At 42.2% G+C, this 16,996-nt stretch overlaps 1 protein-coding gene and 1 non-coding gene across 2 annotated transcripts; one reads left to right on the top strand and one right to left on the bottom strand.

Annotated features, from left to right (window-relative positions):
* The first annotated feature begins 713 nt into the window (after window positions 1-713).
* Window positions 714-2,652, top strand: LOC104710420 (cytochrome P450 71B25). The gene is given in 3 exon segments (XM_010427024.3): window positions 714-1,796; window positions 1,885-2,471; window positions 2,473-2,652. Coding segments are annotated over 3 exon segments (1,509 nt in total). The 5' UTR covers window positions 714-908; the 3' UTR covers window positions 2,507-2,652.
* A 7,112-nt stretch (window positions 2,653-9,764) lies between these two features.
* On the bottom strand, window positions 9,765-9,871 carry LOC147937710 (small nucleolar RNA R71). Its single transcript, XR_015567525.1, has one exon. It is a non-coding gene; the product is annotated as a small nucleolar RNA R71 (small nucleolar RNA).
* Between the last annotated feature and the right edge of the window lie 7,125 nt (window positions 9,872-16,996).

Raw genomic sequence — 16,996 nt, 5'->3', positions numbered from 1 at the left:
ATAATGAAATTGGGAAAAAAACAAAAAACAAAAAAATATAACAAAAATAAAATAAAAATCCAATCCCGCGGCGTAGCGCGGGTCTAACCTAGTTAATGTAAAAGCTACATGCATGTAACATGTTTTTTTTTTTCTTTTTTTTTTCTGTCTCTACTTGGCCATTATTGATTCTACATTATTGCTTCTGATTTCTGGAAACAAATATCTCTCTTTAAAAAAAAAAAAAAAATCTAATATTAAATTATATATTCAAAAGAAAAATAAACATTTTTACAACATTTTTTTTAATTTCTCTTCTTTTTAACATTGAAACCAATGAATGAAGGACCATAAATATTAAGAAATTATATAGTCTCCTAATTGTTTTTCGCAGAATTAATGTTATAAGATAAGAATATAGATAGTCTTATAGAAAATTTTATATTAAATTATTTAATGTATGTTAAAAAAGGGAATATTTTCTTTACTAAAATAAAAAAACTTACACATGTCAATGTCTACATTTATGATGATATTATTTCCAATTCCAATATTATATAAATCAAAGATTTTTAGCTAAAAAGGTTTTATCTTATTTTAAATTTTATGTTTTTTAAATTTAAATATATTCTTCTTCCTTTGTTAATTTGTTGGATATTCTTTATTTTTTTAGTAAAAAATCTGATTTTTTTCCTTCAACTTCTTAAATATATCTTGCACTAAATTAAAGAACAGTTTGTAATGATATTCTTCAAACAATATTAGCCTCACGCTCGCTCATACATCCAAACCGGCTAGTGTGTATTCTTTTTCTTTTTTTTTTCAACAAAATCGGCCAGTGTATTCATTCGTAATAAAAACGTTGTTGTTGTGTCTTAAAACTCTATATCTCTATCTCTCTGTCTCTAAAGAACATAAGATCCAAAACAATGGCGATTCTTCTCTTGCTTCTATTCCTTCCCGTTCTCTTCTCGTTAATGATGAAAAAGATGAAGGATTCGAAACAGAATCTGCCTCCCGGCCCAGCAAAACTTCCGATCATCGGAAACTTACACGAGCTGAAAGGGATGCTTCACAGATGCCTTTACGATCTCTCCAAGAAACACGGACCCGTGATGCATCTCCGTCTAGGGTTTGTCCCAATGGTATTGCTCTCATCGAGTGAAGCGGCTGAAGAAGCTCTTAAAACACATGACCTTGAGTGTTGCACACGACCTAACACTAACGCCACAAGGGTTTTCTCACGTAACAACAAAAACATCGGCCTTGGGGCATTCGGTGATGCATGGAGAGAGCTGCGTAAGCTTTCGGTTCGTGAGTATTTCAGCGTGAAAAAGGTTCAATCTTTCAGGTATGTTAGGGAAGAAGAGACTGACTTGATGGTTAAGAAACTAAGGGAATTGGCTTTGAAGCAATCTCCGGTGGATTTGAGCAAAACCCTCTTCTGCCTAGCTGCAAGTATCGTGTTCAGACCTGTCTTTGGACAGAGTTTCTTAGAGAACAAACATTTCAGTGAAGATAAGATCGAAGAACTGGTGTATGAAGCGCAGAGAAGCTTAACTTTCAAAGTCTCTGATCTTTTTCCTATTCCTGGTCTTGGATGGTTTATAGGCTTTGTGTCAGGCCAACATAAGAGGCTTAACAATGTCTTCACTGAGGTTGATACTTTTCTTAATCATATAATTGATGATCATCAATTACAGATACCAAATCAAGATCGTCCTGATATCGTAGACACTCTCTTAGATATGATACATAAACAAGAACAAGATAAAACTTTCAAGCTCACCATTGATCATCTAAAAGGAATCAGCCAAGTAAGCACAAGAATCTCTTTACTTACATCATTCTCGAATCTAACCTATATATCCTTAATTAATGATAATGTCTTTTTTATTGAACTAGGATATATTTCTCGCTGGAATAGACACAAGTGCCATCACCATGATTTGGGCGATGGCAGAGCTCGTTAGAAACCCGAGAGTGATGAAGAAAGCTCAAGACGAGATCCGAAATTGCATCGGTATTAAGGCGAGAATCGAGGAAGAAGATGTCAATAAGCTTGAGTACTTGAAGCTTGTGATCAAAGAAACCTTAAGACTACACCCAGCAGCTCCTCTTTTACTTCCAAGAGAAACAATGGCTGATATCAAGATTCAAGGCTACGACATTCCTCGAAAAACACTTCTTTTGGTTAACGCATGGTCGATAGGACGAGATCCGAATTACTGGAAAAACCCTGAGGAGTTTAACCCGGAGAGGTTTATCGACTGTCCTGTGGATTACAAAGGACAAAACTTTGAGTTTATACCCTTTGGCTCTGGTCGTAGGATTTGTCCAGGAATGACTTCGGGTCTTGCGACCATTGAATTGGCACTCTTGAATTTGCTATACTTCTTTGATTGGAAATTGCCTGACGAGAAGAAAGATATGGACATGGAAGAATCTGGTGATGTCACTATTGTTAAGAAAGTTCCTCTTGAGCTTTTACCTATCCTTCGCCATTGATGTGGCCATTGAATCTTGAGGAATGATATATAATAACTGTGTAATGTATCTGTTGTTGAAATAAAAAGTGTCATGTCGTTCTGAAATAAATCTGAAATAAATGTAATTCTGATGTCCATTGGGCTGTTGAGATTCAATAATTGTTCAAGCATATTTTGAAGACAATTTTGAAAGCTTAGCCTCACAAACACAACATGACATTGACAAGTGACTTAATATGTATAATGTATTGACTCTGACTTATGTTGCCGTGGTAAAGACGTTTTCCTGTTTTATAGTCTGCAGTGAATACTCTGTTTCAACATCACCAAAATATATAGCACAAAACAAAACAGAGGAAAACGAAAACAATGTCAATGCTTTTGTATTTTCATTTTGTTTCTCTTAGCGTTAATGTTGGGAAATAAAATCAAAGAATCGAAACGAAATCTTTCTCAGAGCCCATCGAAGCTTCCGATCATCGGAAACCTACACCAGCTTGACAGCTTCAAGATCGTCTTGATATAATCAACTCGCTCTTAGATATGATACATATAAGCAAGAGCATGAAGATCACCATTTATCATCCAAGTAAGCAAACAAATCTCTCTACTTCCTCATTCTCGAGTATAACGTATATATGTATCTTTAAATCTAATGTCTTGGTTGACATAGAATATTTATCTCGCTGAAGTAGACACCATTCAAACTCACCATTGATCATTCAACGGTGGAACTCATTAGAAACCCTAGGGTGAAGAAAAAAGCTCAAGACGATATCCATGTAAGAGAACCATTGGACTCAAATGTGAAGATGTGCTCGGACAATGATACAAGCCCAACAATGAAGTCCACTTCGCAGAAAAAGACAAACAAGGGAGCTTCCTAGAAACAGAGTATCAACGGTACGAAGAGGGAGACACTCCATCTGAAGAATCGATTCAACGTTCTCGAATCTTCACCTGATGACTCACTAGAGACAGCTGGAGGATAAGATATTTTACCTATTCTAGATTGTTCGATCGAGTGGTCTATAAAATGTAAATATTAACCATCTTTGTAAATTTGTCGAAAGCAATAATCTTTTTCAAGTCAGTCCAAAGTTCTCTCCTTTCTTTCATGGTATTGGAGTCCTTGTAAACCCTAACAGGTGAAACAATGGCCGCCACTTTTCCTTTTCCAGACAATGTCCACGTCACCAGCTCTATCACTCTAAAGCTGACTGACTCAAACTACCTTTTGTGGAAGACACAATTCGAATCTCTGTTGTCAAGTCAAAAACTCATCGGTTTTGTCAATAGTGCCGTCAATGCGCCTGCTCAGACTCGCCTCGTCGTCAATGGTGAAGTCTCCAGTGAAGTCCCAAATCCTCAGTATGAGTCGTGGTTCTATACCGATCAACTTGTTCGTTCTTGGTTGTTTGGTATTCTGTCTGAAGAAATCCTCGGTCATGTTCACAATCTCCAAACTTTGCGTGAGATCTGATTGTCTCTCGCAGAGAATTTCAACAAGAGCAGTTGCCAGAGAGTTCTCCCTCCGTCGAAGTCTGCAGCTCCTGTCCAAGAGAGAAAAGGCTTTACCAACCTATTGTCGAGAGTTTAAGGCGATTTGTGACTCCTTGAGCTCCATTGGGAAACCAGTTGATGAATCCATGAAAATCTTTGGTTTTCTCAATGGACTGGGCAGAGACTACGACCCCATCACGACATTTATCCAAAGTTCCCTGAGCAAGCTCCAAGCTCCAACGTTCAATGATGTGATTGCTGAGGTCCAAGGATTTGACAAAAAGTTGCAGTCGTATGAGGACACTTCCTCACCATCTCCACATCTCGCCTTTAACACTGACAAAACGAACCCATGTGCTTTGCAATACCAACCAAACAACCGTGGGAAAGGTCGATTCGGTCAGAACAGAGGCAGAGGTGGTTACTCATCAAGGGGTCGAGGCTTTCCCCAGCATCAGTCGTCCTGTTCATCTCAGGGAGAGAGACCAGTTTGTCAAATATGTGGACGTATCGGTCACACAGCTATCAAGTGTTACAACCGATTTGACAACAACTATCAGAGTGAAGCCACCACTCAAGCCTTCTCCTCTCTGCGTGTATCCGATGATAGTGGAAGGGAATGGCATCCTGACTCTGGAGCTACTGCACATGTCACCTCCTCAACTTCTGGTTTACATGCTACGGCTTACAAAGGTAATGATACAGTGATGGTAGGAGATGGAGCTTATCTCCCTTTTACTCATGTTGGATCCACCATCATCTCTTCTGCTAAAGGTATCATCCCTCTACATAAAGTGTTAGTCTGTCCTGATATGAGAAAATCTCTATTATCTGTGTCCAAGTTATGTGATTTATATCCTTGTGGTGTGTTATTTGATGCTAATAATGTCTATATCAATGATTTAACCACTCAGAAAGTGGTGTCAAAGGGTTCTTGTAAAGCATGACTCTATGTGATGGAGAATCAAGCGTTTGTGGCTCTCTACTCCAACCGTCAGTGTGCAGCGACAGAAGATGTTTTGCATCATAGACTTGGACACTCAAACTTGAAGATTCTCCAGCAACTTCAAAACATCAAGGCAATACAAGTGAATAAGAGCATCACTTCCCCAGTTTGTGAGGCTTGCCAGATGGGGAAAAGTTCTAGATTACCGTTTTTAGATTCTGATTCTCGTGTTTTACAACCCTTAGATCGAGTCCATTGTGATCTCTGGGGTCCCTCACCAGTTGTATCAAATCAAGGATTTAAATACTATGCAGTTTTTATTGATGATTTCTCAAGATATTCTTGGTTCTACCCCTTGCATCACAAATCAGACTTTGCTTCAGTCTTCATTGCATTTCAAACAATGGTGGAAAATCAGCTCAATCTTAAGATAAAAGTCTTTCAAAGTGATGGTAGAGGTGAGTTCACGAGTAACAGATTAAAAACTCACTTTGCTGAACATGAGATTCATCACAGGATCTCTTGTCCCTACACTCCGCAACAGAATGGGCTAGCAGAGCGTAAGCATCGTCATTTGGTTGAACTTGGGTTGTCAATGTTGTTTCAGAGTCATTCTCCTATGAAATATTGGGTCGACGCCTTCTCCACTGCCACTTATATCAGTAACATGCTACCTTCGTCTGTGTTAAATGGTTTCAGTCCCTATGAAACTCTGCTTGGAACGAAACCAGACTACTTATCTCTCCGTGTCTTTGGATCCGCTTGTTATCCATGCCTCAGACCACAAGCACAACACAAGTTTGATCCTCGTTCGTTGCAGTGTGTGTTTCTTGGGTTTAATAATCATTACAAACGGTATAGATGTCTATATCCTCCCATAGGAAAGGTGTATATTTCCAGGCATGTTATTTTTGATGAACAAACGTTTCCTTTCAAAGAGCAATTTCAGTCTCTGGTTCCTGCATATCCAACACCGCTTCTTCAAGCTTGGCAACATAAAGCAGGCATCCCTCTATCTGAAGAATCGACTCAAGTTCAAATGCTGCCAAAACCGGTCTTCTTACCTGCAGCAGACGCAGATCAACCTGCAGAACCGGTACTAAACAATGACCCTGTGTTAGAAGACAGTGAAGCAGACAATGATCAAGAGGAGGAACAATTTGTTTTAAATCCAGCTCCTGCAACAAACACTCATTCAATGACCACTCGTTTAAAAGCAGGAATACAGAAGACAAATACACGGTATGTTCTGCTCTCCTCTCTAAATACTTGTGAGGAACCTAAGTCGATTATTGCTGCTATGAATCACCCTGGTTGGAATGATGCTGTTATGGAAGAGATAAGGCGTGTTCATGGGCTCAGGATATGGGACTTAGTGCCACCTACGGCTGACATGAATATTCTAAACTCCAAGTGGGTATTCAAGACCAACCTTCATCTAGATGGCTTGATAGATAAGCTCAAAGCCCGCCTGGTTGCCAAAGGCTTTGGTCCAGAAGAAGGCGTGGAGTACTTGGAAACATTCAGTCATGTGGTCCGCACAGCTACAATAAGCCTAGTCCTTGATGTTGCCACTGCAAAAGATTGGCCACTAAAGCAACTGGATGTGTCCAACGCCTTTCTACATGGTGAATTGCAAGAACCTATGTGCATGTATCAACCTGCAGGTTTCGAGGATCCAAGAAATCCAAACTATGTTTGCTGTCTCACCAAATCTCTGTACGGTTTAAAACAAGCTCCGCGAGCTTGGTTTGACTTCTTCACCAACTTCATTATTAACTTTGGTCTTGTTTGCAGCACAGCCGATCTGTCACTGCTTGTTTGTCATCGAGGTAAGAACACTCTTGTCCTTTTGCTCTACCTTGATGACATCTTTTTGACAGGAAGAAATCAAGATCTCCTCGATGAACTTCTCACAGCTCTTAACAATCGGTTTGCAATGAAAGATCTTGGTCGTCCTCGCTATTTCTTGGGTATATAGATAGAAACAACCACCAACGAACTGTTTCTTCATCAGACTGCTTATGCAAAAGACATTCTTCATCAGGCAGAAATGAGTGAATGCAACCCGATGCCTACTCCTCTACCGGAACAGTTGGACAAGCTAAATTATGAGTTATTCAAAGAACCGACAAACTTCAGAAGTCTTGCTGGCAAGCTGCAATATCTCACTATCACTCGCCCCGATATTCAGTTCGCCGTCAACTTCATCTATTAACGAATGCACTCACCAACAGTCTCTGATTTTGGTTTGCTAAAGAGGATCCTTCGTTATGTTAAAAGAACAATGGACATGGGTCTACCTATAGACAGAAACACCGAACTAGCGCTCTCTGCTTACTGTGACAGTGATGATAGCAGATGCAAACTAACCAGACGCTCGACGACAGGTTTTTGTGTTCTGCTAGGATCGAACCTAGTCTCTTGGTCTACAAAGAGACAGCCAACTATCTCTCACTCGTCAACAGAAGCAGAGTATAGAGCTCTTACGTACACAGCTCGAGAGATTACTTGGGTGTCCTTCCTTCTACGTGATATTCGTATTTCACAGTTTCAGCCTACTCAGGTCTACAGTGACAACTTCTCAGCAGTGTATCTCTCAACGAACCCTGCTCTTCACAATCGTACAAAACATTTTGATAGAGACTACCACTACATCAGGGAACAAGTTGCATTTGGATTCATTAAAACACACCAGTTGATATGTCTATATTTTGTCTTTGCTAAACATGTTTTTGTCATGCATTTAGTTAGGATAACTAATTGTTTTGCATAAATTTCTAGTCTCTTTTGTACACTTTGCATATTTAGGTAGTTCTTGCATTATCTTCACATACATCGTGCATTTTGGAGTATTTCAGGTATTTAGAAGACTTTGGAGCCAGGCTGTTCGAGTCGACCTTGTGCCGTTCGAGTCATGCCGTTCGAGTCGCGCCGTTCGAGTCGACATCACTCCACTCGGGCCAGCATCATCACTCCACTCGAGTCGCACCGTCCGAGTCGACCACCGTTCGAGTCGACGTCACTCCACTCGAGCCAACGCCATGACTTACTCGAGTCACTACTCGTTCGCACATGTCAGTAAGACGTTCCATCTTACACGCTTCAGGAGATTCCCAAACCGCTCTTCATCTTGTCATTTTAAGTTTTAGGGATTTTATGTCTTTACTATAAATATGTTTTGTTAAGTCTTTGCGACATCATCTTAGTTTTTATCTCGTTTTTATTTTGTAAGGTTTCCCTAGCCACCAAAAAACCGTTCTCAGACTTTGTATCCAGATATCTTTTAATACATTGAGTATTTGCATTTGATTTCTTCTACAAACTTGTACATCTCATTTTTACCTATCTAAGAATGCTTGTTTCAATGTTTTCTGAGTTTGTATTGTTGAAGATGATTTCCAGATCTGAGTAGTGCGTTAGTTCTTGAGGATGGGATAGATTAGGTGGAGGATCTTAGGATGTAGGGTGTTTAAGCTTGATTTGTATGATTCCTTTTTGGACTAGAGTTAGAATTACTAGTTTCTCTCTGATCAATTGGAACTAGGTTCGAGACATTTCCACACCCAAAAGGTGTTTGATGAAATGTCTGACCAACTAGTGCCAGAAACTTATGTTCTTAGCCTAAGAGATTAGTTGTCTAGGATGTTTGTTGACGTGAATGAACTTGTTTGTCATGCCTGCTCGACCACGTTTCTCTAGCGAGAGCTAGGTATGGAAGTGGTTGAGTCTGAGTAGATTTTGCCAAGAGATTAGATTAGCTAAGTTGTGATGTTCATTGTTTAGGGATAGTTTGCTTGAGGTATGTTTAACACTCTGTAGACTAGGATATTCCACTGACATCAATTACCCCATCCTTAGGACTTCTTTCTTTCTGATTTTTATTATATTCCTGGAACTGTTTCGTTTGTTCATGCTTAGAATCGTTTTTGGTATTACTTATTCTTGTTCGGTACTTGTCATACATTTGCGTTTATGGTTCTGTAACTCATTTTCGTTTTGCATTTTGACCATTCTAGGATTGTTAGACAAACACTCTTCTTGAATTGGCTTGACTTGTGATTTCTTAATTGCATCTTGATTGTTAGCAACATCCCATATGGATTGACACCTTAAGTACTACAATACATAAGGTTAATTGAGACCTGATAGGATAAGACACACAAAAATCCTAGTATCAATTTGGCGCCGTTGCCATTTGGGATTCTTTTTGCTACATTTAAGATTTCAAGTTTTGCAAAATTAAGTTCTGTTACACAATCATTCTGAGTACTGACTTACTTTGGTTTTCTGCTTGTTTGTTTTGCATCTCAGGTACCTATTGATTGCAACCTTGCATGCACACCAGATCAAGAGGGCATCATAATCTCCTTCCTGTGATCGACGAAATCAATCGGTTGCAATGCCCACGACAAGCTCGTCAACCCACTGATCATCCCGCACACGTCACTATGGAACACCAGAATGAACCACATCAGGGACCGCGACACATTGGTGCTGGGGATGCACCGAATACTCATACTCAACGTGCTGGAATCGTCCCTCCCGCCGTGCCGAACAACAACTTCGAGATAAAAAGTGGTCTGATCACCATGATCCAACGAAACAAGTTTCACAGGTTGCCTATGGAGGATCCACTCGACCACTTGGACGAGTTCGACCGTCTTTGTGGTCTCACCAAGATCAACGGCGTGAGTGAGGATGTTTACAAGTTGCACCTCTTCCCTTTCTCCCTGGGAGACAAGGCTCATCAATGAGAGAAAAACCTTCCCAAGGGATCAATCACCACCTGGGATGGTTGCAAGAAAGCATTCTTGGCCAAGTTTTTCTCCAACTCCAGAACAGCACGTCTCAGGAATGAGATTTCCAGCTTCACTCAGAAGAGCTCAGAATCATTCTGTGAAGCATGGGAACATTTCAAGGGTTACCACAGCCATTGCCCACACCATGGTTTCAGCAACGAGTCATTACTGAGTACTCTCTACCGTGGTGTCCTTCCCAAAATACGTATGCTGCTTGACACCGCTTCTAACGGTAACTTCCTGAACAAGGACGTCGATGAAGGTTGGCAACTGGTGGAGAATTTCGCTCAGTCCGACGGCAACTACAACGAGGATTATGACCGCACATTTTGCGGCGACGTTGGGTCTGAAGAGAAGTACAAGAAGGACCTCAAGAATGTCAATGAGAAGCTTGACCGTATCTTGCTGAGCCAGCAGAGGAGCGTCCACTTCGTCTCTGAGGATGACCCTTTTCAAGTTCCAGATGGGGAGGGTGAGCAGAGTGAAGAGATCAGCTATATTCAGAATTAGGGTGGATACAACAAAGGTTACAACCCCTACAAGACGAACCCCAATTTGTCTTACCAAAGTACCAATGTTGCTAATCCAAAGATCAGGTGTACCCGCCTCAACAACAACAACAAGGGCAACAAAAACCTTTTGTGCCTTACAATCCAGGATTCGCTCCAAAACAACAGTTCCAGCAGGGTTACCAAGCTGCCTCAGTACCACCGCCAGGATTCCGCCTTCAACCAGTTCAGCCTACACTAACCCCAGATCAAGAAATGAAGCAGATGATGCAACAAATTCTTCAGGGCCAAGCTAGCGGTTCCATGGATACTCCAAAGAAGTTCGCTGACCTTAGTCAGAGGATGGAATGTTCCTACAATGATCTGAACGTCAAATTCGAAACTCTGAATTCGAAAATAAGGTACATGGAGGGCCAATCAGCTTCTACTTCTGCCCCAAAGCCTGGCCAATTCCCAGGTAAAGCTGTTCAGAACCCCAAGGAGTTCGCTAATGCCATTACGCTGAGAAGTGGCAAAACATTGCCTCCCAGGCAAGGAGTTCTAGACGTCACTGAGGACAGTGAGGAATTAGCTGGGGAGGATTTTGGTCAGGATGATGCTCAGATGGAGAACCCAGACGAAGCAGTCAAAGACCCGGTTGAACCAGTGACGCAGTCCGAACATGAAGCGGTTAAGGAGCCTGTTGTTTCTGAAGACAGACCTGCGAGGTTCATCCCTCCACCATACAAGCCTCCTCTACCATTTCCAGTGAGGTTCAAGAAGCAGCTTACTGAGAAATACAAATTCTTGTTCGAAAAACAAGTCAAGGAGATTAAGTTGAGGATGCCATTACTGGATGCATTCGCACTTGTTCCTCACTACCAGAAATTCCTCAAGGACTTAGTGATGGAGAGATCAAAAGAAGTTCAAGGCATGTTGTACTAAGTCTTGAGTGCAGTGCAATCATCCAGAAGAAGGTTGTACCCAAGAAGCTCAAAGATCCTGGATCATTCACTCTACCCTGCTCCAATTGACCTATGTCTTTTGAGAGGTTCTTATGTGATTTTGGCGCCTCAGTGAATCTGATGACATTCTCTGTGGCTAAGAGGTTAGGTTTCACAAGGTTTAAGGGATGCGACATCTCCCTCATCCTTGCAGATAGATCAGTGAGACTTCCACATGGTATCTTAGAGGATTTACCTGTCAGGATCAGAGACGTGGAAGTGCCAACCGACTTCGTGGTTCTGGAGATGGATGAACAACCTAAAGATCCTCTGATTTTAGGAAGACCGTTCCTAGCGACTGCTGGAGCCATCATTGATGTCAGAAATGGCAAGATTGACCTCAATTTGGGCGACGACTTCACTATGAAGTTTGACATCAAGGATACCTTGAAGAAGCCAACGATAGGAGGACAAGTCTTCTACATTGAAGAGATGGATAAATTGGCTGATGAGTTGTTGGAGGAACTAGCTGGAGAAGATCATCTCAAAACTGCTCTAATCAAAGATGGAGAAGAAGGATTTCTGCATGGGGAGACCACTTGTTACAACCATCTGCTAGATTCCCATAGAGAAACGAATGGATCAGAGGAATTTGAGCAGCTATCTGACGCAGAGGAGGTACGTGCAGTTGAGACAGAGAGTTCAGAACGTGATATCTCCCACTCGACCGACGTCAAGATCCGACTCGAGACACCAATGTCCCGTTCGATCGAGTCGCACCCCTCTCACTCGACCGCGATCATTCCAGACTCCCATGCTGACGACTGGTCAGAACTTAAAGCTCCAAAGGTAGAACTCAAAACTCTTCCTTCCGGGCTCAGGTACGTCTTTCTGGGAAGCAATTCTACTTATCCTGTTATAGTGAATGCTAGGTTGAGTGATGATGAATTGGGGATGCTAGTAACTGAGCTAAAAAAGTATAGAAAGGCTATTGGTTATTCTTTAGATGATATCAAGATTATTTCTCCTAGTCTTTGCACCCATAGGATCAATCTTGAAAATGAATCATATGCTAGTATTGAACCCTAAAGAAGATTGAATCCTAATCTGAAAGAGGTAGTTCAGAAAGAAATCCAAAAACTACTTGATGCTGGAGTTATCTATCATATCTCTGATAGTACTTGGGTATCTCCAGTGCACTGTGTACCTAAGAAGGAAGGCATAATTGTGATCAAAAACGAAAATTTGAGTTAATCCCAACTAGAACCATCACAGGACATAGGATGTGTATAGATTATAGGAAGTTGAATGCTGTATCTCGGAAATATCATTTTCCTCTGCCTTTCATTGATCAAATGTTGGAAAGACTAGCTAGTCATCCCTATTATTGTTTCCTTGATGGGTATAGTGGATTCTTCCAAATCCCTATCCACCCAAATGATCAGGAAAAGACAACCTTTACTTGTCCCTATGGCACTTTTGCCTACAGACGCATGCCATTTGGCTTGTGCAATGCTCCTGCCACCTTTCAGAGGTGCATGACTTCAATTTTCTCGGATTTAATTGAGGAGTCAGTGAAAGTGTTTATGGACGACTTCTCTGTATACGGTTCCACTTTCTCCTCCTGTTTGTTGAATCTGTGCAGGGTATTGACGCGATGTGAGGAGATGAACCTGGTGCTGAATTGGGAGAAGTGTCATTTCATGGTTGAAGAAGGGATCGTTCTAGGACACAAGATTTCTGAAAGAGGAATTGAGGTTGACAAGGCAAAGATTGAGGTCATGGTTCAGCTTCAACCGCCTAAGACAGTGAAGGAAATCAGGAGTTTTCTGGGACATGCTGGGTTTTACAGGAGATTCATCAAGGACTTCTCAAAAATTGCAAGACCTTTGACAAGGTTGCTGTGCAAGGAGGTTGAGTTCGAATTTGATACAGCATGTTTGCAAGCCTTCAGCAAGATCAAGGAAGCCTTGGTTTCAGCACCCATAGTGCAAGCTCTGAATTGGGATCATCCTTTTGAGATCATGTGTGATGCTTCAGACTTTGCAGTTGGAGCAGTTCTAGGACAGCGTATCGACAAGAAGCTTCATGTCATCTACTACGCGAGTCACACCTTGGATGAGACCCAGGGAAGGTATGCTACCACAAAGAAGGAACTCCTAGCAGTTGTGTTTGCATTCGAGAAATTCAGGAGTTATCTTGTGGGTTCGAAGGTCATTGTGTATACCGATCATGCCGCTCTGAGACACATCTACTCGAAGAAGGATACCAAACCGAGACTGTTGAGATGGATCCTGCTTCTCCAAGAGTTTGACATGGAGATAGTTGACAAGAAAGGAATAGAAAATGGAGTTGCAGACCACTTGTCAAGGATGAGGATTGAAGATGCTGTTCCAATAGATGACTCAATGCCTTAGGAACAACTTCTGGTCACCCAGGTTTGTGAGCAGATGCATGACACCGGGGTTGAGAACCTAAAAATCAACTATATGGCGATCACTTCGGATACTGCGCCATGGTATGCTGATTTCGTGAATTACAAGGTCTGTGGAGAAGTTCCTGATGACATGGATCCCTACAGAAAGAAGAAGTTTTTCAGAGAAGTCAACCACTACTTCTGGGATGAATCCTATCTGTGCAAGAGAGGTTCTGACGGTCTGTTCAGAAGATGCATAGCAGAAGGGGAAGTACAGGGAGTGTTTGAGCATTGTCACGGTTCCGTCTATGGAGGTCATTTCGCCACATTCAAGACAGCTCAGAAGGTTCTCCAAGCAGGTCTCTGGTGGCCAACCTTGTTCAAGGACGCTCACAGTTTCATCACCAAGTGTGATGCTTGTCAGAGGATGGGCAACATCACAAGGAGGAACGAGATGCCCCAGAACCTGATCTTGGAAGTAGAGATATTTGATGTTTGGGGGATAGACTTCATGGGTCCTTTCAACCCGCCATCAAATGGCAATGTCTATATTTTGGTGGCAGTTGATTATGTTTCTAAGTGGGTTGAAGCCATTGCCAGTCCTACCAATGATCACAAGGTTGCTCTAAAGCTGTTCAAAAGTATAATTTTTCTAAGATATGGGATACCGAGAGCAGTGATTAGTGATGGTGGAACTCACTTCGTCAACAAGGTGTTTGAGAGTACGCTGAGAAAGTATGGGGTCAAGCACAAGGTGTCTACTGCGTATCACCCTCAGACCAGCGGGCAGGTTGAAGTTTCGAATAAGCAGATCAAGGGAATCTGTCAAGGATCGTTGGGGTTTCGAAGAAAGATAGGTCTGTCAAGCTGGATGAGACACTTTGGGCGTACCGAACAGCGTTCAAGATGCCAATAGGACGAACACCATTTCAGTTGATCTATGGTAAGGCATGTCACCTCCCTGTTGAAGTTAAGTACAAGGCGCTCTGGGCTATCAAGTTGCTGAACTTGGATATTGACACAGCTCAGGCTAAGAGAACTATTGAAATCCATGAGTTGGAAGAAATAAGACTTGATGCTTATGAGAGTTCCAAGATTTACAAGGAAAGGACAAAGAATTTTCATGACAAGAAAATTGTTGTCAAGGAGCTCAAGGCTGGGGATCAGGTTTTGCTTTTCAACTCCAAACTTAAGTTATTTCCTGGAAAGCTTAAGTCTAGGTGGTCTGGACCTTTTGAAGTCAAGGAAGTTCTGCCATTCGGAGCTATCACTCTTCTGAACAAGGATGGTAGTGAATTCACTGTAAATGGTCAGAGAGTCAAGAAATATTTAGCTGATCAAGTCCGACCAGAGGGGTCTTCTGTGCTCCTCTATGAACCTCAAAAGCCTAAAAAGCTGAAAAGTCAAGCTAGTGACTTTAAACAAGCTCACTTGGGAGCAAGTCTCAAAGGTATCACTGTAAATATTTTTTTTTAGGATCCTTGTGTTTTTAATTTTTTGTTTTTGATTTTCTTGTGTTCAGGAATCTACAGAAGGGAGTTTAAGAAACATAAAAAAATGCAGTCAAACTAGTGAGATCAGAGTCAAACCGAGTATGATGAGTGCTACAGAAGCGAAATCAGTAAAAAGAGGGAAATCTACAGAAGGGAACGGAAGGCAATATAAAGAGGGAATCTTAATTATTGGTTTTATCACCCTTCCCCTTTATCCCACGTGCCCATCACTTCAATTTATCTCACCCCTTGTTTCCCCCCTACTAGACATATCAACTTTATGTCTCACCATCTCACATCACTCCACCATCACTCTCTTTTCTTCCCACTTGCTCGACATATCAACTCCATCCCCTCTCACCATTTATCATCTTTCTCACCTATCTATTTAACCCTTCACCTTCATTCTCAATTCACCAACCAAGCAACCTCCCTCACCTCTCTATTTTTACTTGCTCGTTTGAATAAAAAAAAAAAAAAACAAAGCTCATTCCACTCGGTCCCTCTTTTGCTCGATTTAACAAAGAGAACTTCACCTCTGCTCGACCACCGTGAGTATTCACCTGTTCCGGCGAGGCACCCCACTCGATCCGCTGTATTGCTGCCCGCTCGAGTCGCCATCACGCTCTCCACTCGACCCTCGCCGTCACATACCTCGCTCAAGTCGACCCACGTCGCTCCCGTCACGTTCCACTTGATCCACCGAAGTCACCGTTTCTGTTCGAGTCAAGCTGTCAACACGACTCGACCCACATCCGCTCGAGTCGCCGTCAAAATCTTGATCGAGTCGCACCATCACGACTCGACCCACATCCGCTCGAGTCGCCGTCAAAATCTTGATCGAGTCGCACCATCACGACTCGACCCAAATCCGATCGAGTCACGCCATCACCAGACTCACCTCGTTCGAGTCGCGCCATCACGACTCAACCCACATACGATCGAGTCACGCCATCGCCAGACTCACCTCGCTCGAGTCGTGCACCCTCCACTCGATCCACACGGTGAACTCTTCTCACTCGACGCACGTCCACTCGACCCAGCTCGTTTGATTCATCGACGTGAACCATACTTGTCGTTGCGGTTTGATACACTCCTCTCTTAGCATTCTAAATATCAAAGTTGTTAATTGCTCTTATTATTTGCTCACTAACGTATTAACGTTTAGCTTTGAGTTTACAAGTTTCAGAGAAATAGAAAAAGTACTGAGCTTATACACGAGATGAGAGAGGCATATGGTTGTGTTGCTGGAGAACGTTCATCCCCCGAATCCATGGCGAAGCGTTTCATGAAAATGAGAAACATGGTTGACGAGGTTGTTGGGGGTTCAGAACAACCAGCGAGTTCGAGCAGACCAGACAAACCGCTCTGCAAGAGCTGGAGTCGCGGGAAGAGACCGGCCCGAGTTTCCCTCTCCAGAGATGAAGGCAGTGATTACGAACAGGAAGAACCTGCGTCGTGTCCAGCACAAGAGCCAAGGAAATCTGTACACCGACGACAATATGAACGAAGCTGACTCCCAAAGAGTACTACGAGCTGTTACAACAGTGCGAGTTCAGTGGAACAAGATATCCACATCCTGAGACGATGGAGCTACTAGGGATTGGGGAGGATGTTCAGTACTTGTTTCGGCGATGTCATCTGGAGAGAATTATGAACACCCCCAAGAGTGGATACAGAGAGGAGACAATTCAGTTCCTTTCCACCTTGGAGATGCACTTGTACGCGGATGAGCCAGGCATGATGCCTGATGGAGGATTGGGCTACATTACCTTCCGCGTTCATGGCCAGTTCTGCAATCTTACATTCCGAGCCATCGAAGAGATATTCGGTTTTCCCAGCAGAACATGAACCACGCTGCAGTTTGACAGGAATGAGATATCATCTCTCTGGGCAACGATTGGAAGCACGCCAACATTTACTACATCAAAAATAA

The sequence above is a fragment of the Camelina sativa genome, chromosome 9 (assembly GCF_030686135.1).
Source record: "Camelina sativa cultivar CO46 ecotype springtype chromosome 9, ASM3068613v1".
NCBI classification, from domain to species: Eukaryota; Viridiplantae; Streptophyta; class Magnoliopsida; order Brassicales; family Brassicaceae; genus Camelina; species Camelina sativa.
The sequence above is the reverse complement of the archived record's forward strand: the minus strand, read 5'-3'. Positions and strand labels throughout refer to the sequence as shown.